Genomic DNA, 24392 nt, shown 5'->3' on the forward strand with positions numbered 1-24392 from the left:
AGGTGTCTACGTCATTATTACCAAAGTGACAGCTAAAAAATACAAGATCTGCTGTTTTTCGATGACTGACTCTACCTGTTTGATTCACACGTGGGACCTGAAGTTATGCACTTAGAGGAAAACAGGGTAAGGCAAGCAAAAAAAGAGGGCGGGAGAGACAGACTGGGAGGCAGGGCCGGCGAGAATGAATGAGAGGGAGGGGGGAGAACTTTGACACCGAGGGCCAAAGGACAGGTTAGCGAGACACGAGAGGACTCGGAGAGAGAAAGACAGACTTCAGACTTGTCAGTAACAGCACGCCTGGCCCTCAGGCAGAGGAAAAAGAAAGAGGCGAAAGAAGAATGAGAGAGTTGATTAGCAAGAAAGGGCGCATAACTTCTCTGTGACTGTGGTGGGATTGTGTGCTTCGGGAGCTTCCAACTTTTGGATTCAGTCTGGATGGGAATTCCTGCTGTGCTTGTCAGATGGGGATTATTCCATGAAAGCCTGGATCTCGTTACTGATAGCTGATGGCGATGACAGCCCTGTTCCGAATGAAGTGGGGACATAAACCTCAAGTGGTCCAGACCAAACCTCAGACGCCAGTGCCACATCTGCCCAGCGAGGATGACGATGACGACGACGAGACGTTGTCCGGTAGAGCTCCGATACGTAGGAATTCACGCTTTTACCGCTCAATGCGAAAGAAAAAGTTGTCTTCATCTTCAGAACAACAAGAAAGTGAGAATTCTATATTTATTTATTACTGAACTGTAAAACTTCACATGTACTGGTAAAAAATAAATCAGAACCACTATAAAATTACTACTTAAACTGAAACTTATCAAATATAAAAGCTCATTCAAAATACTAAATATATATCCAATTAGTATTATTGCCCAACTTTGCCTATTGTTTGACTACCAACTTTTTGAGGCACAATATATGCTACTGAAACTGATATGTTTGCTATATTAGCGTTGCCTAGCAAATATAGTGCGTCTAAATAGACTGCACTATTGTTTCCTGTATGTTGTACTACAGTTTACTATGGTTTGTATGGACTGGCTCAACTAAATTAACCTTTTTCATTTTACTTGTGTGACCTTTCCTGTGCAACACTCTTTACTGGCATCTATAAAGATTGCATGAACTTCTAACAGAACATTATTTAACAGAACTCTTTATTTTATTTTATTTTAAGAGTGAAGGTGAAACCTTACACTAGCATTAAAACTTAAGTACTGCTTCTTTAAGAAGCTAAATGCATACTTGGTGAGTTTAATGTTTGGTAAATGGATTCTTTTGATTTTGATCCTACTGATGAGTGACAGCAGTGATAGATCTCACTGTCAGACAAGTTTTGCTGAAAAACATTTTGCGTATTTAAATAGCTTGCACACAATTATGACGTTCTGAGCGAATGAAACCACTTGATTTTTGCCCTGCGTTAAATTGCAAAGTGGTCGAAACTCGAGAAACTGGTTTAATTGTTCAGTGTTTGTTTTTAATTGTTCTGAGAATTACACATGCGCGTGTTTTTATGAGCACGGGCATCTTTATGGATGCCGTGTTTATTCGCATTACTGAGACCGGATTGACCATTGCGAAGAATCTGAATGACAAAATGACACGATTTCCTTAGTTGTGGCTCCGCTGTTGACTTTAAGCTCTGCGAGGATCAAAGATGACACTGTGATGTTCCTCCTGAAAGCATTTGCTCTATTAATGTCATGACAGTCCGACTTAAATCCGTAAACAATGAAACTGACATCCCTTTCATCAGTTTGGATCTTTCATCAATGGATCTTGTGTTTTTCACATTGTTGGATTGTTGCACAAAAATAGTTTTTAACTAAAATTATTTCATCTTGATGTTAGGAAAGTGTTCAGGATGATGTATTAGTGGCCTATAAAAAACTCCTTTATGGTGGCCACCAAATTGAGATCACCTGATTATTGTTCACTTTATCTTGGTAGCCTTTTCATTATCAGTCGCTTTTGGTTGCGGAATCGATAATGGATGACAAATATGTATGAGTATTAGGCACTGCTTCAACTGACGACCTTTGCTTTTAATGTGATTGTACCTCCACATCAATAGGTGTCAGTATAAAGTCCTAGAACCCATTGGTGAAACCCAATGGTGGTTGCTAGCACACAGCCTGAAAGCAACTAAGTTTGCTTCTTGGGAGCATTCTTTTTTTTAGACAATTTTTGATTAATTTACTCTATTAGATGGCGAACAGATAAAACCACAAGCCAGTTTCACCCCTCTAAGAGATTTAAACTGTGCAACTGATGAAATCTCAGTGATTTAGGTTTCAAAAAATGTTATTTCATCAAAATACGTGGCTACTTAACTTTTGATCAATGGAGGTTTTTACCCACATGTTGCATTTTGTTTCTAAAACTAACCAGCAAAACAACACAGCTTGATATTTTAGTAGTTGGCCTGTAGTAAACATCCTTGTTGTACAGACCCCCATATACTGGTTTCTTCATCACCCATTAAAACATTAAACTCAACGCTGTGTGAAGTCCTTGGCATGAGGTAGGCAATTGCTGCATACTTACAGTATGCATATCAGCAACTTTTGCATTTTATGTGACAAGGTTAATGATTGTATTATGCATAGTGTCTCACCTGTTTTTCCAGACAAAGTGGCTGAACAAATGAATTCTGTATTTGCATATTTGCTGAAAGCTATCATCAAGCACACCTACTTTCTTTTGTCAAACTGTCTGATGAAAGATGAAACTTGATTTTAATTAAGCTGTCTAAAGAAAATGTCAGCGGTAAATTCTTTACCATGATGCTATTAGTTGTTTCAATTGCATTTAAGCCATTGTTATTTTTAACACCGCTTTTAGATGAGTTACAGGATTTGCAATGTGAATTGGTGTTCATACTGTGTACATAAAAAAAGCATTCGTTAAACTGGAGAGTCTTTAGGAAGGGCGTAGAATTTAGTAGGGATGCTAGGGACATGTCCCTAGCAATATCTAGTGACTACAATATCACATTCTATCCAACATGCATTTTGAGGTGCAGCTTGTCGCAATCAAATGTTTTCACTATAGTAGTAAACACGCAAGATGATACACTGTAAATGCGTTGCAAAATGATTCACTATTTCGAAGCGCTCCAATCAGACCGTGTTTTGCCAATCATTTGATTCAGATTGGGACTTCAAAGTGTGTATTGTGAATCATTTCATTTAGATCGGGACTTTGGAGCAGGTTCACGAATCATTTGATTTAGATCTGTACTTCAGAGCACGTATCAGAATGGAACTTCGAACCGGGTTTATGAATCATTTCACAAATTGAATGATTCGTGATTCACAAACCTGCTCCAAAGTCCCGATCTAAATCTAATTACTGGTTGGGTCTTCGCATATCGTGAATCATTATTCAGATCAGTACTACAGAGCATGGATCACCAATCATTTGATTTAGATCTGAATTTCAAAACAGAATTATGATTTTTTTTACTCAGATCGGAAATTCAGAGCAGGTTCGTGAATCTTTCGAGTTAGATCAGAATTTCCGAGTGCAAACTGTGAATCATTTGATTCGGATGGGTCTTTGGTGCAGGTTTGCGAATCATTTGTTTCAGATCGGGACTTCGGAGAAATAATTTTGAACAAGCAATTCAATTTCCATTGTCTGCTATTTTGACATATGGGATCATTTGACTTAGATTGGAACTTCAGAGAGGATTCATGAATCTTTTGATTCAGATCAGAACTTCGGAGCGCATTCGTGAATCATTTCGCAAATTGAATGATTCATGATTGACGAATCTGCTCCAAGGTTCTGATCTAAATCAAATTATTGATTGGGACTTCGCATGTAATGAATCATAATTCAGATCAGGACTATGGAGCATGGATCGCAAATCATTTGGAACTTCTGAGAGGCTTTGTGAATCTTTCGAAACGGAATTTCGGAAACATTTGTTTCAGATGAGACTTTGGTGCGGGTTGTGAATCATTTGATTCAGATCGGGACTGCAAATCATTTGATTTAGATTGAAACTTCGGAGCGGGTTCGTGAATCTTTTGATTCAGAATGGAACTTCGGCGTGAGTTCATGAATCTTTTGATTTAGATCGGAATTTCAGATTGCGGATCGCGAACCATTTGACTCAGATGGGACTTTGATGCGGATTTGTGAATCATTTGATTCAGATCAGAACTTGACCCTGATTGCGCAATGTTTTTGATGAATCAGAAAGATCCGGCTCATAAGAGGCTCTCGAGATTTAAATATGTTTTAAATGCACTAAAAATAACCAGTTCATACAAGTTCATACTCACAAATCTGGCTACTTTCTTTCTTTTTTAATTTTTTTCACGAATCAAAAAGAACCGACTCATGATTTTCTCCATGAAACGGACTACTGAATATTTTCTAATCTCGGATAATATTTAGGGAAGATAGTGTGCGAAATGTAGGCTTGTTGTGTGCAGCCTGCGAATACGACTCAATAGAAAAACATGTTTAGTATTAGGCCTATTTTGCGATACACACTCATTTTACACCAACATATTCAACTGAGCCTGTAAACTCGGTTCATTGTTGTTTATTTTTATATGATGCTGTACATTCAGCATTCCGCTGATTATTGCGTGTGTTCATCACATTTGAGACACTGCAAGTCCGTATCTTTTAGTATACGTCATGCTGTCCTCTCTGGTGGTGTTTGATTTTTGCAGTTGTCTGTGACTGTTGCATGTGTGTGTGTTTGTGAGTGTACTGTGCGAATATTTGCTGTTCTGGAATTTGTCACATCTTTTTTATTCACTGACAGTTTGGTGTGAATATGAAGAGTCAGAGGGTGTGTGTGAGAATGTGTCTTCGGATGTCAAAAGATTTACTCCATTGCTAATGCTAATAGCGAATGTGTTTGTTTTGTAATGCCTCATAAGTTAGCATAAGTGCAATGTACACAGCCTGTACGGTAATTCCCCAATCTTACCGTACAAAGTCTATGCGGTATTCTTTCCCTTACATACGTGGACCAGGAAACAAGTCTCTCTGGAAAAAAAAGCTTAATAATTAAAATACCTACATTGTTGTTGCTATTTATACAGGAGGTCCACAACAATAAAATATGTAAAAAAGCAATTATCAGCCTTTTTTTAAACATTTCACCTTAATGATTTAAGTTTTGTAGACAAATATAATTTCATTTTTATTTTTTGTATGACTCTGAGTGTCCAGCTGAATTTTTAGTAAATGTAAAATAAAAGGTAGTTTTGAATTTTTAGTAAAACATTATTCCATTTGTATAATTTCATAGTTTTGAAAACTGCTGTTATTCGAAAATGTGGAAAATAGTCATAAGAAAACTGACTGGTAGTGTGTATTATATAAAACATGACTATGCATTATATAAAAGGGCAGTAATGCATCACATTTGAAGTATTGAAAGTTACATAACATAACATTTTTCAAAACAGTCTAGACTTCTCAGTCTAGTAATAGTGTGTACTATAGGTAGTCAGTGTACCATATATTTTGCTGATTTGTTCAAACAATGCAAAGCCCACACACTTTTTGAACTCGGCATGCATCATTACAAGTTTCTCTCAAATTGCAGTGCCCGCTGGGAAAACAGCCCCATTCACTGTTGATTGCTGCTCCAGATCTGGTGACACTATTGGAAACTGGGTTTAAAGCAAATTATTAACCGATGTACAGTGCTACAATAAAATAACTTTAGTGTCACATTGTGGTGTGACAAACCGACCCCGATCCAGTCTGTCCTTGTTTCCTAATCTGTATTTTAGGAGTTCTTCTTTGAGCTGACCTCGGGTTGAACTCTCAGCCGTGAGTTTGGTTAGTCAGCCAGGTGTGGTTGTAAACCTCAGATCAAGTGCATATTCTCTCATAGACTAAATGTAGGAACTGGGATCTGCTGGATGAAGAAATAAATCCGCATGACAAGACAACAGTCTGTTGCATATGTGACCATGGGCCACAAAAACAGTCATAAGGGTCAATTTTATGAAACTGAGATTTATGCATCATCTGAAAGCTGAATAGATAAAAGCTAAAAGCTGATGTATGGTTTGTTAGGATAGAAAAATATTTGAAGATACAACTGTTTGAAAATCTAGAATGTGAGGGTGCAAAAAAATCAAAATATTGAGAAAATCGCCTTTAAAGTTCCAAATCAAGTTCTTAGCAGTGCATATTACTAATAAAAGATGTAATTTTGATGTATTTACAGTAGGAGCACTACCTTCATCTTCATGGAACATGATCTTTATTTAATATTCTAATGATTTTTGGCGTGAAAGAAAAATCAGTAATTTTGACCCATACAATGTATGCTCAGTTATTGTTACAAATATACCTATGCAACTTAACACTGCTTTTGTGGTCCAGGGTCACATATATTAATGAAAAAATGCTCAACTGGTTTAATTTTGAAAAAGCTAGTTAGACTTTATAGTAAATTTCAAATTATATTTTTAAAAATATTTTTATTAACATTAGTGTATATATATTTTATTCAAAAACAGATTCAAAAATGTTATATTTATTAAAATAAATAAATTAATTAATGTAATAAAATAAATAATAAATAAATGTTATATTAAATATATGCATATCAATGAAATAAATGCTAGACTTTAAATAAATAAATAAAAATAATTTAAAAATGCAAAGTGAAAAAAAGTAATGGAGGGTTTCCTCCCATTTGTTTTCCATTATTATTAATTAATTAATTAATTAATTAATTTATTTATTTATTTATTTATTTGCATTTCTCATTGTCTGCCAGAGTCAAAGTCTGACAAAGTCTTGCATTTTGAAGTTTAATACTTAGTGTTAGAGGTTTGTTGCATATTATGTTAATAACTAAAATAAGAGGTCAGAACATATTATAAAGCAGCAATGGAATTCATAACAGTTAAAGTTTAGCATTCCTATAGGCGAGTCTGTGAAGAGTTTTATTGACGCGTGGATCAATATTTATCTAAGGAGTCCGACAAACATGCTGTGCGATCTTCCTGATCACACCTAGTTAACTCACGATCTAGGCACTCAAATAGCGCACTACCCCGCATGTGACCATGTGCCCTTCGTGTAGACAGAGCAGAAAGCCGCTTGGTCAAGAGAGCAGCTAAGGGAAACAGTGTAAGGAGGTAATGAAGCATTTCGGATGCTTCCTTTGTTCATTAGACTTTAGAATTTGCAGAGGAGACAAATTCAGGGGGAAACCGAACAGACATTCTCGGCAGCCGCACACACACACTATTACTGAAAGTTCCATTTGAGGCCCCAGATACACATTCCTGTGCCCACAAAGTTTCAGGCAGCACAGCCAGCATTCACAATAGGCCCTCTGTGTTTATACATGAGTGTGTGTGTGTTTGATTTGTCGGTGTGTATTCGTGTGTGAATGTGTGTGGTAACAAGTGAATGACCAGTATGTTGTTTTGCCTGTAATGAAGTCCATTCTCTGGCAGTCAGATTCATCATCTCAATAGTTTTTAGCCAAACAATTGGTTTTTCTTGTCTCTGATACCATATAATGTATACTTCTGATGTTGTGTTTTCCTTTCTGTGAAAACATTTTTGTAGTCTCCTACTGTGTCCGTCTCTAGGAATGTCATGCAAGTTGGATTTAGGTCAATTCAGTTTTGTTCTATTCCACTCAAATGTGTCCAGGCTCATTTATTGTGTTCATACATTTTTTTTTATTAACCTAAGCCACTCCCATTCTCTCCATCAGGCCCCTCCTCCTCTCCTAAACAAGCAGTTGACCCCGCCTCCTACAACAGGCTCAGCCCCTCTGCTGCGATTCGCCCTCCGCCCTCTCCCAGAAATCATCAGTGAGTGTACACAAAAATCTATCTATCTATCTATCTATCTGGGTGCCTGTCTGTCTATGTAACTGTACCAAAAATCATCTGTTCGGATCTTTTGATTCGGAACACATAGGAGGAACTTTGAGTTTTATATATTGTTACTTTAGATAAGAAACAAAGTCTTATCTTTGAATTCTGTCCATTTTATCAGGAATTTAAAACAATAAATGCCCATTTGACGCTCTTTGATGTGGCATGATAGATTGTTGTATCTGCGCCTGAGTTCAGATCGCGATCATCCCGTCTTCTTTACTGCTGGTTATAACAAGATATAAACATATATCTCAAGTGTTCAATCAGTTTTCAACCACAGAAAGATGTCAGTAAAACAGCTTGAAAAAAAATGTCACATGTAGCATTACATTTACCTTATGCAAGTCATTCAGTGTTCACAGCTTGTTTGTTTGCTAGAGATATGAAATCTACAGTAATGCATTTTGCTAAATATTAGCCTATATTTGTTGTTTTACTTAACCAGATAGTGATGCCTTAATTATTTAAAGATCCACTGAAGTGCCTTGAAACACACAGTGATATTCTGTGTTGACGTAATTTCAACTGAAACAAGAAGACAGGGCGGGACATATCAAGTAGCACCGCCCCTTTTGAAAATAGCCAATAGTGTTTCGTTTATATCACAGCTTAAGCTTGAGCCGTTGAGCTAGATAAAGCCGTATTTATTTGACAGCTTATAACTGCAGTCTAATAGATTACCCATTTAGATTCAATATGAAACTGTTACTAAAGAAATCAGAGATTATAATGATGCTAAAAATGTGTAGTTTGAAAATTGTGTTTATGTTGGTGCATGGCACTGGTGTTATTTCTTCTGTTTATCAGTGCTGTTTGTCTTAACCGTTTACATGGTGCGCTACATGCCGTTTGCCATACAGAAAACACTAACCCTGTGAACAATGACAGTTTTCAAGTAGCGGTCTGTGGAAGCCATGGAATAAAAGAATAAATTTGAGTTTATATTTCAAATCTTTGATGTTATTCCCGCAATTTTAAGATAATATCTCAGTTCTGATAAGAATTCTGAAAATCCCACACTTCTGGCTTTTTTTTTAAGAATTGACAAACTTGCTGTTGTTGAGATAAATTGAATTATAAAGTCTGAAATACAAGATATAAACTTGCATTTGCGCTGTAAACGTCAGAATTGTAAGATAAAATTGGTAAATGTGTATATATGTAAGATGTTAGGTTTAAATATTTAGTATTTCATGCTGTAACTGTAATACAGTATGTACAATATGTATGAACTGCATATGTGAATATTATGTAGACAAATTGTTTAAATCCAATTTATGCTTTTAAAGTAGAATAATCATAGCAAGTTTCATCCATAGTCTGTCCGTTTAAAATTCAAATGACACTTTCGACAACAGTATTCTATAAAAAATATTGGCATTCCGATTTTGACATCCAAATGCACAACGATGCATTTTTTCTCTTGTTTCATTTTTATCCCTCCACTTGTTACCAGTGTTTTTCTGCCACTACAATGTGTGCGCAGTTGCAGGTGATGTTACTGTAGGTGTGTTTCCATTACAGATTTGCGCAAAATTTTTGCAACGTTTTATAAATGTCACTAAAAAACACTATTGCGAAATGACAGCATTTCCATTAACTGATGTTAACATGCCATTAGGCATGTTTTCAATTCGTAATTCGCAGTTTGAAGGGTAATGGAAACGCAGCTTCTATTAGCAGAAGTTAGAGGCTGTAAGTGTTTAATGCTTATGTGTTCTAAATGCGAATTTTGTCATTGTTTTGGAGCACACGAACTTATAGATAAACTTAAGCCAAAGCCAAACACATTCATACTAAAAGCTAAAAAAAACTCTGTTCTTAAATTGCTTGCAAATTTAAGGTTTATGCTTTACTAATATGTCTCTAACTTCCACCAATATGGATCAGCGATTTTGATGACATCACCCTGCACTTCAGCTTCTCATCAAACTTTCTGTCCAATTAAATGCTCTCTAGAATCCGAAGCATCCCGCCCACCACACTATAAATAAACAGTGAAGCTGTGGCTCAAATCGGTCACTTGTTCACAGAATTAGTATTTTCTGTACGGTTAATGCCACGTACTGCACTATACAGAGTATAGGGAATGATTCAGACAGTGTAAACATGCTTTCTGTTGGCACAAGTCGGCGCAGGCCACAAAATGTATCAGACAAATTTAAATTCTACACAAAGTGCTGTATTTTATAGTGATATGAATGAGATTGTGGCTGTCATACACTATCAAACACGGCTTTACCTGCTTTCCCTTTTGGCTATTTTTAAAAAAGGGGGCGGGACTACTTGATATGTCCTGCCATGTCTTCCGGTTTCAGTTGAAATTACATAAACACACAGAATAATGCTGCATGTTTCAAAGCACTTCAGTGGACCATGTAAATGTTTTTTTTTGAACGTCAAATAGAAATGTTATAATTATATTTAGAAGTTACTGTAAAAACCTACCTATCTATCTATCTATCTATCTATCTATCTATCTATCTGTCTATCTATAATAGTGTTGTGGTGTTTGTGTGCGAATTGTCTGGTGCTTTGATTTATCATTCAACACTGTATCGAATGATTTTCTCAGGAAGAGAGATGTTTGTCTGTCTGCGTGTGGGTGGAAGAGTTTAGAGTTGAGAACTGAAGGTGTGTGGGTGACTTTGTGTTTGGGCTTGGCTGTGTTTCTGTTTGTGTTCATGTGGTCCGCAACATGCGGGTCCTTCTCTTAAGTGCGTGTGTGTTTGTAGAGGACACCGTATCTGTGAGTGGGGATTCGATCTTTCAAGAAGGCTCTGAATTTCTTCAAACCTCTCATTATTTAAATATTAACAGTATTTATGTATTTTTATCAGTCCACCTTCTCGCTCTGGAATCTCGTTGCCCAGCAACGGGATTACTGTGCTGGGAGGAGTTCGCTCTCGGTCTCCGTTGGCGACGCCGGGAGATTGGCCGCGTAGACAAGAAATGGAAGAGCTGAGTGAACGGACGACAAGTGCCTGCACTATGCAGGACAATGACATTCACACCACCGCCGACCCGGACAACATCACACTCCGGTAAGAGAGACAAACAGAGTTGAAGTTAATTTCCTCTTTTTTTAGATATTTAAAATTTGAATAAGTTCACAGATGTGTGCATTTATATATTTAGAAACAGTATTTGCATTGTAAAAAAAAAGTGTGAAAATATGCAACTGAAAAAAAAAAAGAAAAAAGTGAAAACTTTTTTAACCTAAAAATGCATATATATATGCACTTTGCACTTTTTAGGTTAAAAAATAAAAAAGTCTCTCAAATAATATGATATCATAAAACATCTGTCAATAATTGTACAATAATTATGGAAAAAACTGCTTAAAATGTCATTTTATCAGCTCATGTTTGAATATATGCATGCAGTGTTTTTATATATGCATTGTTGCATATATACAGTGTATTTATGCTTTGTACATTAGCTTGTACAGTGTGTTCGCTTTTGTCATTTGCATGTGGGCACATGTGCTGTATGACTCAAATACTACTCACACAAATCTACTGATGGATTTGACTTATTTAGGTCTGTCAGGGTTATAATGTAATAAAGCTAAATGGAAATTAAAATGTGAGGAAGCAATATTCCCCTCATTTAGAAACAAAAGTAGGACTTAAACAGCTAAAGGGTGTTTTGAGAGCGGGCTGACATGTTCTCATTTTGGTACACACAAATACATCGCCACACACACACACACACACACGTTTCCTGTTATCTCTGCTAGTCACTGATTATTAGGGTTTTTTCTCTTTCAGGCTGGTGAGGAATGGTGACAGTCCGCAGAAGATGGCAGTGGAGAATTCCTGCCGCAATCTCAACATTGTGAAGAGTGTCGGTGAGTGAACAAAAACACACACACACGATGTGCTGTAACAATGCATGCTAATTTATGTGCCTTGAGTTGAACCGTGTAGGCAACTTTATTTGCAGTTGGATTTGCGGCATGGATGTACTGGATGTGTACGAGACGCGAGTGTGTGTTAGTGTGTGTAGGATGAAGGCAGGTGGAGTGTGTGGGTGATGTCTTTTTAAATATATGCTGGAATAACAGCAAGAGAGAGTTATCCGCTTTCTTCGCCAACGCAACATCATTTTATATCATCTCTATTTTCCTCATCATCTGTCTAGTTCTCTCTTCTGTATCTGCATCCAAGTGTCTCTTTTTTTCCACTTTATTTCCTATGTTTTCATTCTCATTGTAGCTTCTGTGAACATCTTAGTTCTTTTCCTGTTTCTCCACTGTATGTTCTTCTCATTTCTTTGCTCATTATCTTCTTGTTTTTTTCCTTTTTGATGTCTCATCATCTATTCTAACTCATCCCATCTGTTGTCATGTCTTTTATCTTCTGTTATCATTTTTTTCTCATCACCATGATTTCTCATCATTTGAGTGGCTCCGTCAGTTCCTGTACAGCAAAAATTATGTAGAAAGAAAGAAAGAAAGGATCAGGAAAAATCAAGAATATATATTCATGATATGTTAAAATGTATCTATTTTGAATATATTTAATATTAAGGTAAAAAATAAATTAATTAAAAAATTAAAAAGTCAAAACATTTTTTTAAAAACACGTTGTATGTATATAACTGCCAAAAATATATCAGGAGAAATCAAGAATATATTTTCATAATATATATTTTTATTTATTTATTTATGTTTGTTTGTCTGTCTAACTGTCTATCTTTAGTAATTTATGTATTTTAAATAAATATATAACAATAATGTATTTCCAAAATATATTTTACCAATGCATTTTATGTAAATATATAATAATAATAATAATAATAATAATAATAATAACAACAACACCAAAGATTGTGTGTTTTATTTTAAGATTTTACAAAAAAAAAAAAAAAAAAAAAAGAAAGAAAATCTATCTATCTATCTATCTATATATATATATATATATATATATATATATATATATATTAATAATATGTTAAAATGTGTCTATTTTGAATATATTTAATGATTTGTGTATTTCTTAAATTAATATGTAACAATATAATAATAATAATAATAGTAACAGCAAAGATTGTGTGTTTTATTTTAAGATTTTACAAAAAAAAAAAAAAAAAAAAATCTGGAAAAGTCATATATTCATATATTTGTATATCGTAATATGTTAAAATGTATCTATTTTGAATATATTTAATTATTTTATGTAAGGTTTAAATTAAAATGTAAGTCAAAACCATATTTTAAAATAAATTCTATGTATATTACTGCCAAAATAATATATCAGGAGAAATTAGGACTGTAGTTTCATAATATATGTTAAGTATATTTACTTATTTTGTTTTTTCTTTTATGTCCAAAATATACCTAAAAATAAATTTTATGTAAATTTACAAAAAGAAGCCAAACATATGTCAGGAGAAATCATGACTATTTATTTATATTACTATGTTGAATATATTTAATATTTTATTTTGAAATTAAATGTATGTCCAAAGAATTAAACAAATATATACATTATGTAATTAAACAAACCAAATGCAAAATAAATAAATAAATAAATAAGGAATACATATTCATAATATATGTTGATAATGGAAATTATCTACAGTATGTGTAATTTATATCATTATTCTGTCATTATTTAACATTTATCATCTCTTCTCTACATTACACATGTCGTCTGATCTAATTTTTTCATTCATTCTCATTTCTGCAAGTTGCACAGTGTACTTTCTCACTCATCTGATCTGTTTTAACCATTATCATTTCTTCTTGTTGTCTCTTCTCTTCTCTTCTCTTCTCTTCTCTTCTCTTCTCTTCTCTTCTCTTCTCTTCTCTTCTCTTCTCTTCTCACGCTCTGTTATATAAGCGAATGTGCTGAACACCCACCTGAAGGTCTTGTTGAATGTGACTACAGGACATTATGCAACTGCTTTCCTCTGTACAGAGTCACCCTTTTGAGAAGCCAGCACACACATACATGCAGTATGCACATGCTTTTATTATGTAGACGCCCAGACAGGTAGAGACTAAGTGAATATGAGGTCATTCCTGAACAGCCTCACACTTCAAGTTTTCAGGGCTTGAAAAGCCTGGAGTGAACATGCACAACATAGTCAAAAAGGTTCAAAGGGCTGTTGTGACTGATGTGTTTATGCTCGACTGCTACAATTAAAACTCTATAAAGCTGCTATATTGGATGTTTAGAAATGTGAATGAGAAACATGCATTTACTAGAGTGCTCTTTTGATGTCTATATTGTCATATGTGATGAATGATCTCAATGTCTCATCATTCTGTCCTAAAATGTACGTTTGTGTCTAGATGTTTTGTATCAAGAGTACCGCGATACATCTAAGCAGCAGGAGATCGAGCAGCGTCGACAGAGAGATGGGCTTCCGACTACAGGGTCAGGGGTCACGGCTGCGCCTGCGTTGCAGCTGCAGCTGAGAAACAGCACGCATTCACTGAGCCTCTGGCAAAACCTGGAGGCTGTGAAGGACAGCGGACTACTAAAGACACTAGAGCCAAAAGAGATCATACTGCAAGAGGTGAGACACATGCTTTGAATCAGCTAGTGTATAAAAATGCAACATACACTGCTTTCTGAAAGACTTCAATGCTCGCCACGGCTGCATTTATTTAAATAAAAATACAGTAAAATCAGTAAAATTGTGAAATATTATTACAATTTAAAATAACTGCTTTATATATGAATATATTTTAAAATGTAATTTATTCCTGTGATGCAAAGCTGAATTTTTAGCGTCATTACTCCAGTCTTCAGTGTCACATGATTCTTCAGATCTGTCTGTGTCTCTTTCTGTAGGCCATGTTTGAACTGGTGACCTCTGAGGCGTCGTACTACAAAAGCCTGGAGCTGCTGGAGACCCATTTTCTACGAAACTCTGTGCTTGTTAACACTTTGAGTCAGTCTGACATGCACTTCCTGTTCTCCAATATCGAGGACATCATGAAGGCAAGCGAGAGGTATGTGTTTGTGGGGAAACCTATGTGGTCAGTGATCAGTTACACTTATGGTTTCCCATTGCCGACCATGTCCTATTTTATGTTTCTATTTCTAAAGGAGGCCAACAGGACAACAGCATTTAGCAATATCTGCCAGACCATAGTGGCTTTTTCTCATCATAAAAAAATTTGCGGGAGCATTAGCATTATTAGTTCCCATAAAGCAAAAAATAATATATTTTAAATTAAAATACACAAAAAGCTGTCAAAAATATATCAGGAGGTATCAAAAGTATACATACATATATGTTTTGTGCTTTATTTTAAATCAAAATGTATTTCCAAATATATATTTTATACAATGTTTTTTATATTTAAACACACAAAAAACAGCCCAAGACATATTCTTTGAAATTACAAAAATGTTCTGAATTTATTTTGAATATATTTAATAGTATAAATCAAAATATATGTCTGAAACATATTTTTAAAAAACATTATATGTAAATATACAAAAAGAAGCCAAAATGTAACAGGATTAAATCATGAATATGTAGTTATAATATGTTAAATATATTTGCTTTGAAAATATTTAATCATTTATTTTAAACCTAAATGTTTTTGTCAAAAATATATTTAAAAAATACATAAATATATATAAAAAATATATATGTAATTATACAAAACTCAAAAATGTTTCTGAAGAAATCAAGAATTCATATTAATAATATATGTTAATAATGGAAATTGAAATCTGTTTATCATGTATATTATAAACAAAAACAGTCGACATATATCAGGAGAAATGGAAAAAATATATATATATATATAATATATACTGTGTGTATGTATATATATATATATATATATATATAAATATATACTGTGTATATATATATATATATATATATATATAATTGTATTTATTTGTCCAACATATATTGTAACAATGCATTTTATATAAATAAACCCCAAAATATATAAAGCCAAAAATATATCAGGAGACTTCTGGGGGGAAAAAAATCATAATAAACACACACACACACACACACACACACACACACATATATATATATATATATCTCCAATATCCATTCTACAAATATACAAAAAAAAATAAAAATAAATTATATCAGGGGAAAAATTATTTTTCTAAATATTTTCTAAAATATCTCTGTTTTCAATATTAGAAATTTATTTATTATTGGTTAATTATTAATTATTACTGTATTAATTATTTATATTTTAACTCATTTGTAATATCATTTAAAAAAAAAACTTTTAAAAAAGTTTTTTTTTTCCCTCTGTGTAGTCAAATATTATGACATCTCCCTTTACAAATCCAATAAATAGCCTTCTGATTTTCATGTAGTTCAAACTTGTTTTGTCTCACATAACGGTCAGTATTAATAAACTTCACATCATCTTGTTTCAATCATATTTCAAAAGTGAAACTTCCTCCTATTCACTCTGATACCCATAATTGCCCACAGGCTAAAATTAAAGTGTTGGTTTGATTTGATTCCAGTCAGCTAGCTTTGTAGCATGCAAATCCACCCACTAATGCGATGATTCATGCGAATGAGTCAGGAGGAGCTCGGCCCTTCCAAACCTGCTCTTGAACAGTGAAGAACATTGGATTACAAGATTGATTTGAGTTCTTTCTTACATAAGATGTGTTTGTTAGTGCACAGCTAAGCTAATGAGCTGAAGCTAACGTTTCTGGAAAAATATTTTTTTAATTTCTGCATCACTAGTGGCCTGATCTTTTAAGTTGTTGCCCATGCAAGTTTGTTTGATGTGCATATGTTTAGCTAGATGCTAACACTTACATGCAAATGTAAACAGTATGTACTTTACCCATTGCCACTGAACTACATGTCTTAATTGCATATACAAAATGTCACACAACCATAATATTGTTGCCTAACAGCAATGACCTCATAATTTCCTTAGGTTCCTCATGGATTTGGAGCACAGGATCGAAGAGTCCATCCTGATCTCAGACGTGTGCGACATTGTTCACACTCACGCTGTTAACCACTTCCAAGTCTTCATCAGCTACGTCATCAACCAGGCGTACCAAGAGAAAAACTACAGACGGATACTGTAAGAAAATTTCTTACTTGTGCATATGAAAATTGTGAAGTATTTAATGCTATGTAGTCATTAGAGGGCAGATATGTGACCCTGCACCACAAAACCAGTCATAAGGCTAAATTGTTTTGAAATTGAAAAAGCTGAATAAAAAAGCTTTCCTTTGATGCATGGTTTGTTAGAATAGGACAATATTTGGCCAAGATACTATTCATTGTAAACCTGGAATCTGAGGGTGCAAAAAATTAAATATTGAGTAAATCGCCTTTAAAATTGTCCAAATGAACTTCTTAGCAATGCATATTACTAATAAAAAATTAAGTTCTGATATATTTACAGTATAAAATTTACTAAATATCTTCATGGAACATGATCTTCATTTAATATCCTAATGATTATTGGCATAAAAGAAAAATCAATAATTTTGACTCTTACAATGTATTGTTGGCTATTGCTACACATATACCTATACTAAGACTGGTTTTGTGGCCCAGGGTCACATTTGTCGGGTATGAGGGACATTTTTGGTGTGCTATTCCAAAAAAAATCACCATACAGTCACAAAATTAGTGGATATTTAAATTGCAAATTAGTGGATATTTAATTAAAAAAGGTCCTATGTAATTTAAAAAAAAACATGTTATACAAAATAAATGTCTTAATGTATTGTAATTAGTCAACTGGTGAAAGTACGTTTACGTCTACAATTGAGGTCAAAAGTTTACATACACCTTGCAGAATCTGCAAAATGTTAATTATTTTACCAAAATAAGAGCGAGCATACAAAATGCATGTTATTTTTTATTTAGTATTGACCTGAATAAGATATTTCACATAAAAGACATTTACATAGACCATAAGAGAAAATAATAGTTGAATTTGTAAAAATGACCCCATTCAAAAGTTTACAAATGCTTTATTCTTAATACAGTGTTGTTACCTGAGTGGTCCACAGCTGTGTTTTTTTTCAGGTCCCACAAATTCTTTGTTTTTCCAGCATTTCTTTGTATTTAGACACCCTTTCCAACAATGACTGTATGATTTTGAGATCCATCTTTTCACACTGAGGACAACTGAGGGACTCATATCAACTATTACAGAAGGTTCAAACGCTCACTGATGCTTTAGAGGGAAATACAATACATTAAGAGCCAGGGGGTGAAAACTTTTGAACAGAATGAAATGTGAATTTTTTTCTTATTTTGCCTAAATATCATATCTTTTTCGTGTATTACTTCCCTTCAGAAGCTACAGAAGATACTTACATGTTTCCCAGAAGACAAAATCAGTTAAATTTACCCTCAATTAAAATTTCAAAAGTTTTCACCCCCGGCTCTAAATGCATCGTGTTTCCTTCTGAAGCATCAAAGAGCATTTGAACCTTCTGTAATAGTTGCATATGAGTCTCTCATTTTTTCCCTCAGTTGTTCTCAGTGTGAAAAGATGGCTCTTAAAATCAAACAGGCATTGTTGGAAATGCTTCAAAATACACAAAAAGGCTGAAAAACCAAATTTGTGGGACCTGAAGGATTTTTCTGAAGAACAGCAGGCAGTTTAACTGTTGAGGACAAACAAGGGACTCATTAACAACTATCACCAAAGTTAGTTTATGTTAGTTAATGCATTAATTAGTGTTAACAAACAAGACTTTATTGTAAGACATAACTAGCTAATTTTTACTTAAAAAGAGTTACTTGGTCAACCAGCTTCACCAGGAAAACCATGCTGATGAACCAGCTAAATTTGGCTGGAGAACAGCTAAACTAACACGCAGATTAATTCTGAACCGAAATGCTTTCTTTGTCTCTGTGCGTAATAAGCTTTAGAATGCAAGAGTGTTTCCTTGTTTGTGTCGTAACCAAAACGCGTGACGTTGTACGTGATGACTCTTGCAATTTAATGTGACACAGTGACTTGACTTGACTGGTAGGTGTGGCTCATACAAGGAACAACAGCAATGCATTAATGTGTCACCTGCGATCTTCCCACGCTTCCTTCACTTAGTGAAATTCCATGACACCTTACATGCATTAAAGTGATCATGTGACCATTTACGTGCCCTCATGTTGTACCAAACCTGTATTTTCTTGTATAGAACTCAAAAACTGGATTGCTGATAGCGTGAAAATGTTTCATGCAACTCATAAATCATGTTTCAGGTCTTTTGAAGTCATACAGTAGCTTTGTGTGCATGATATTGATTGTGGGTGTGTAACTGTGGGGTATTTTCAGGACAGGGAGGGACAGTAGTGTGCGTTTGTTGTGTAAATCAACTCGTCTGCATGCATGTTCGGTGTCTTCACAGACCAGCTGTCTACCTAGATTCTAGCCTGAGGCTTCAGTCCTCGCTGGCTTCTGATGTGTTGTGTAGGTGCTTTCATTTGTGTCTTTATAAAGCTTTTGGGACTTTCTGCGCATCGGCCTGAGGAGTTTCAGTGCTTTCCATTCCTGTTAAGATTAGATTTGTTTGTGCATTACGTTAACATAACAATAGCTAGGTTGTGCATCCGAAACAAGGATGTTTAGTTGATTTTAAACCACACAGGTTCATAAAAATAAACTCAGAAAACCTCATAAACCTCCTTCCTGCTTTGTGACCTAGTTAGGCTAATTTGAAGTAGTTCACTGTGTTGTCCTAGAGGCAATTTCTTACTAAACACTAATTGTATTTATATTAATATAAAACAGTTAAACCTTGCAGCATATGCAAAATGAAGAATAAGCAGTTTAAGGGAAATGCTGCTCAACCAACTCCATTTCTCTTGTGCAATCGAAGTGCATTGCTAAACTTCATTCTAACCTGCTTTACTGATAGGCCACCTGCTGGAAGTGAGACTAAGCTGCACATATTTGTCAAAAATCTGGGTGAAATATTACACTGTGTTTGAAATATACTATTATAATGCTAGTCATACTATCTCTGCAGTATACAGTATGCTATTTACGCTATCCAAAGTTGCTGTTTTGCACAGAATGACGGATTAAAACAGATTAGAAGCACACAAACAGAATAATGTATCGCATAATGCAATGTCTGTCTTGACCTTCCATTCGTTGTGTAATGAAGGAATCAGATGGAAAAGTCAGTTTTTTTCAAAAATCTCTTAAATCACCCTTTATTTGATTGGACTGCCTTAAGTTTAGACACTTTTATACAAAATTAAATGTAAAACCATGTCAGCGTTTTCTTTCTTTCTTTCTTTGTTTCTTTGTTTCTTTCTTTCTTTTTTTTCTTTTTTTAAATAGGCAGTATTCTATGACGGCGTTTTAGTGGCAGGTTTATTACGAGATTAAAGTCGTAGTATTTTGAGAATAAAGTTGAAATTTCGAGAATAAAGTTGAAATGTTTCAAGAATAAAGTCGAAATTCCGAGAATAAAGTCAAAACATTTTGAGACTAAAGTTAAAATGAGAATAAAGTCTAAATGTTTCGAGAATAAAGTTGAAATGTTTCAAAAAATTAAGTTGAAATGTTTTGGGTATAAAGTCGAAATTTCGAGAATAAAGTCTAAATGTTTTGAAAATAAAGTTAAAATGTTTTGAGAATGAAGTCAAATTTAGAGAATAAAGTCTAAATGTTTCGAGAATAAAGTCAAAATGTTTTGAAAATAAAGTTAAAATGTTTTAAGAATAAATTCGAAATTTAGAGAATAAAGTTAAAATGTTTTGAGAATAAAGTCAAAGTTATGAAAATAAAGTTGAAATGTTTTGAGAATAAAGTCGAAATTTAGAGAATAAAGTCAAAATGTTTTGAGAATGAAGTCAAAATTCTGAGAATAAAGTCGAAATATTGAGAATAAAGTCGAATTGTTTCGAGAATAAAGTCGAAATTTTGAGAATGAAGTTGAAATTTTGAGAATGAAGTCGAAATTTTGAGAATAAAATTGAATTGTTTCGAGAATAAAGTCAAAATATTGAGAATAAAGTTGAATTGTTTCGAGAATAAAGTCGAAATTTTGAGAATAAAATCGAATTGTTTCGAGAATAAAGTCAAAATATTGAGAATAAAGTCAAAATATTGAGAATAAAGTCTAATTGTTTCAAGAATAAAGACGAAATTTTGAGAACAAAGTTGAAATGTTTTGAAAATAAAGTCGAAATTTTGAGAATAAAGTCGAAATGTTTCAAGAATAAAGTCGAAAATTTTGAGAACAATGTCGAAATGTTTTGAAAATAAAGTTGAAATTATGAGAATAGAGTTTGCTACAAATTAATTCTCGTAATTTTGACTTTATTCTCAAAATATTGTGACTTTATTCTCTAAACACTTTGACTTTATTCTCAAAACACTTCTACTTTATTCTTGTAATTTTGACTTTATTCTTAAAACATTTTGACTTTATTCTCATAATTTCAACTTCAAAATATTTAGACTTTAAACTTGTAATCTTAGATTTTTTTTTTATTTTTTAACATGACACGTCGTCATAGTATTCAATTCTGTACTCAGTAAGTAGTATGCTAGCATTCCGCCTCAGGTAAACATGACACTAACTGAAATTGAAATGTGCATTTATGCAAATTATTTTGGAGAAATCAAGTACACAGTCTGCATTTGCGTATCTAATCTTTGTTGAGTATTTCTACCTGGCTATTACTGTTAACCATAACCATTTCCAGCTTCATTGCAGTTTTACTTTTGGTTCTGGACTGTAAATGTGATTTATTATGCCTAATCTGGATGTCATGATTTATGATTATGACATTTTTCTTTAATCTAACAGCAATATGCAAAGCAGATTTTTATGTGAGAGCAATTATAAAATGTTGTGTGTCATAAAAAAAGTGAGCACACCTTTCCAAGAAACCACATGATTTGAAGCATTAGGTAAAAGTAGAGAAATGAAAATAGTTGTTGCAAATCAACTAATAGGCTACTAATTAACATTATTATTTCAGCAAGTTGGATGTTTGTACTGGTTGTACAATCGTTTGACTGTTTAGCATCAGAACAAGTGGTGTCTGATTCAGAAATCTTTCGAATCGGTTCTTTTCAATGAATCAGGAAAGATGAATCACTTCAAGCGTTGTGCATTATGATCTATGTGCTTGCTTGTTTACATTAAAACACTTATACATAAATGTCCGTATGTGTTTTTTTAAGACAAGAAAACGCTGTTTTCCGAGAGAAAATGTCCATTTTGGAGAACCAGCCGAAGGTGAAGGGCCTCACGTTTACTTCCTTCCTCATTCTCCCCTTCCAGCGAATCACGCGGCTCAAGCTGCTTGTGCAGGTAGGCGTCAGCCAATCAAGAGTCTTGAATATCTTGCGTGGGGAATGAGTAAACCAATCAAATACCTCAGAATTATGTTTATATCAAAACTGCTTATTTTGTTCCAGAATATTCTGAAGAAGGTGGAAGAAAATTCTGAGAGAGAAAAGAATGCAATATTAGCTCATCAGGAGTTGGAAAGGGTAAGTTTGTGTGTGTGTGTTTGTTTTGATTTCGGGGTGTGGTAATGAGCTTTGTTATTCGTAAGTCTCATTGTCTCTGGACTTTCACCTGTCAAGCACGTCTTACCTTGTTGTTCGCGGTACCAAGGTTACCGTGCCACACCTCTTGACACTGACTTTGACAGCTGTGAGGTGGAATGCTGCTTTTGTTCGTAATTATTTTCCTTAAACATTTTAAAGCGATTGTTGCAGCATTTACGTCATGTTGAAAGTAACGTATTGTTATTCAACTACTATTCAAGTCCTGGGACTGCAACAATCATAGTGGCAAAAGGGATCCATGTGGAGCTTTGTTGTGGTTGGTGATGGGAAATACATAATCGCTACATTAATTCACCAGTTTATGCTTTGGAAAATATTTAACAAAAAGTGCTTCAATTATTACTAATTACCATCATGTGTAAAGGTGTAAACTGACTACCTTAAACTGTTAAGGCTGCTACAATCAAATATATATTTAATTTTGTTTTATATTATACAGTAAATAATACACTATTTAATTTCTGTTTAAAATAATATCATAAATGACATAATAATATAATATAAAATATGTTTATTTTAGGGCTGTCAACGATTAATTGCGATTAATCGCATACAAAATAAAAGTTTGAGTTTGCCTAATATATGTGTGTGTACTGTGTATAATTATTATGTATATATAAATACAAGCACATTCATGTATATATGTAAGAAATTTTTCAAGCATATATATTTATTATAATTTTTATAATTTTATATTATATATAAATAAAATTATTTTGTATATTAATAACATATTTCTCATATATATACACATTAATTTGTGTGTACTTACATATACGTAATAATTGCACACAGTACACACACATATATTAGGCAAACTTAAACTTTTATTTTGTATGTGATTAATCGCGATTAATCGTTGACAGCCCTAGTTTATTTATAATATTATAAAATAAGCAGTGTAATAATAAATATCATAAAATATTTTTAGTATTTGTAATATTATATTGTTATAATAAACAATACAATAGATTTATATATGATATTATGATAAATGTGTTTACTTTATGTATAATAGTAACAAACTTATATTATAAAAATAAGCAAATGTAATTTATTATAATATAAATATTTTATTAATATTTATATAAATATAAATGTAATAATATATCATATTTATATTTATAATATTGTAAAATGAGTAATGTAATAATGAATAATATCATAAAGTATAATATATAATAAACTATATATAATATATAATAAACAATACAATACAATTATATGTAGGCCTAATATTATAAATAAGATTGTGTTTATTTTATTTTATTTTAATAATATTAAATAATATATGTATTTTTACTTACTGTATTATAAAATAAGCAAAGTAATAATAAATAATATAACAATATATTTTTTATTTCTATTGTAATGTAATTTATTATAATATAAATATTATAATATAATATATAATATTATAATATTAATATTTTCAATATTATAAAATAAAAAAAATTAATAAACAATACAATAAAATTATATATAATATTTTTATTTATATTATAGAATAATTGTTGTAATGGGAAATAAGATACTGTATTTAATTTATTTTATTCTATTTATAATAATATTAAATAATATATTTTTTACTTATACTATAAAATAAGCAATGTAAAAATAAATAATATAATGAAATATAATGTTTTTATTTATTATAATATAAATGTAAATGTAATTTCTAGTAATATAAATATTTTATTATAATAATACAACTATTGTATAAAATATTTTTTAATAAGTAATATGATAATACCTACTTTTTGTATTTATAACGAATTTTAAATATATGTATTATACTATATAATAATGCAATAATGTAATATTATTTTAGCTTTATTTTCATTTGTCATGCACTGAATTAGTGTGTTTCTTTGTCCATTATTTGTTGTTGTGGCATCAATCACAATGCCAAAATGACTCCATGTGGTGCTTTGTTGTGGTTGTTG

At 32.9% G+C, this 24392-nt stretch overlaps 1 protein-coding gene across 2 annotated transcripts in view; it reads left to right on the forward strand.

Annotated features, from left to right (window-relative positions):
* The first annotated feature begins 202 nt into the window (after positions 1-202).
* The window catches only part of ngef (neuronal guanine nucleotide exchange factor), a 33804-nt gene continuing 9614 nt past the window's right edge, over positions 203-24392 (forward strand). The window contains exons 1-9 of one of the 2 annotated variants that reach the window (XM_051128856.1): positions 203-720; positions 7736-7835; positions 10745-10948; positions 11678-11757; positions 14209-14435; positions 14714-14874; positions 16810-16962; positions 22054-22183; positions 22291-22365. In XM_051128856.1, the coding sequence (XP_050984813.1) occupies positions 510-720; positions 7736-7835; positions 10745-10948; positions 11678-11757; positions 14209-14435; positions 14714-14874; positions 16810-16962; positions 22054-22183; positions 22291-22365 (1341 nt within the window). In that variant the 5' untranslated portion in view covers positions 203-509. Of the gene's footprint in view, positions 721-7735; positions 7836-10545; positions 10654-10744; positions 10949-11677; positions 11758-14208; positions 14436-14713; positions 14875-16809; positions 16963-22053; positions 22184-22290; positions 22366-24392 lie in introns of those variants that run through there. The other variant, XM_051128857.1, reaches the window with a different exon arrangement.

Source organism: Labeo rohita, chromosome 15, assembly GCF_022985175.1.
Source record: "Labeo rohita strain BAU-BD-2019 chromosome 15, IGBB_LRoh.1.0, whole genome shotgun sequence".
Lineage (NCBI taxonomy): Eukaryota > Metazoa > Chordata > Actinopteri > Cypriniformes > Cyprinidae > Labeo > Labeo rohita.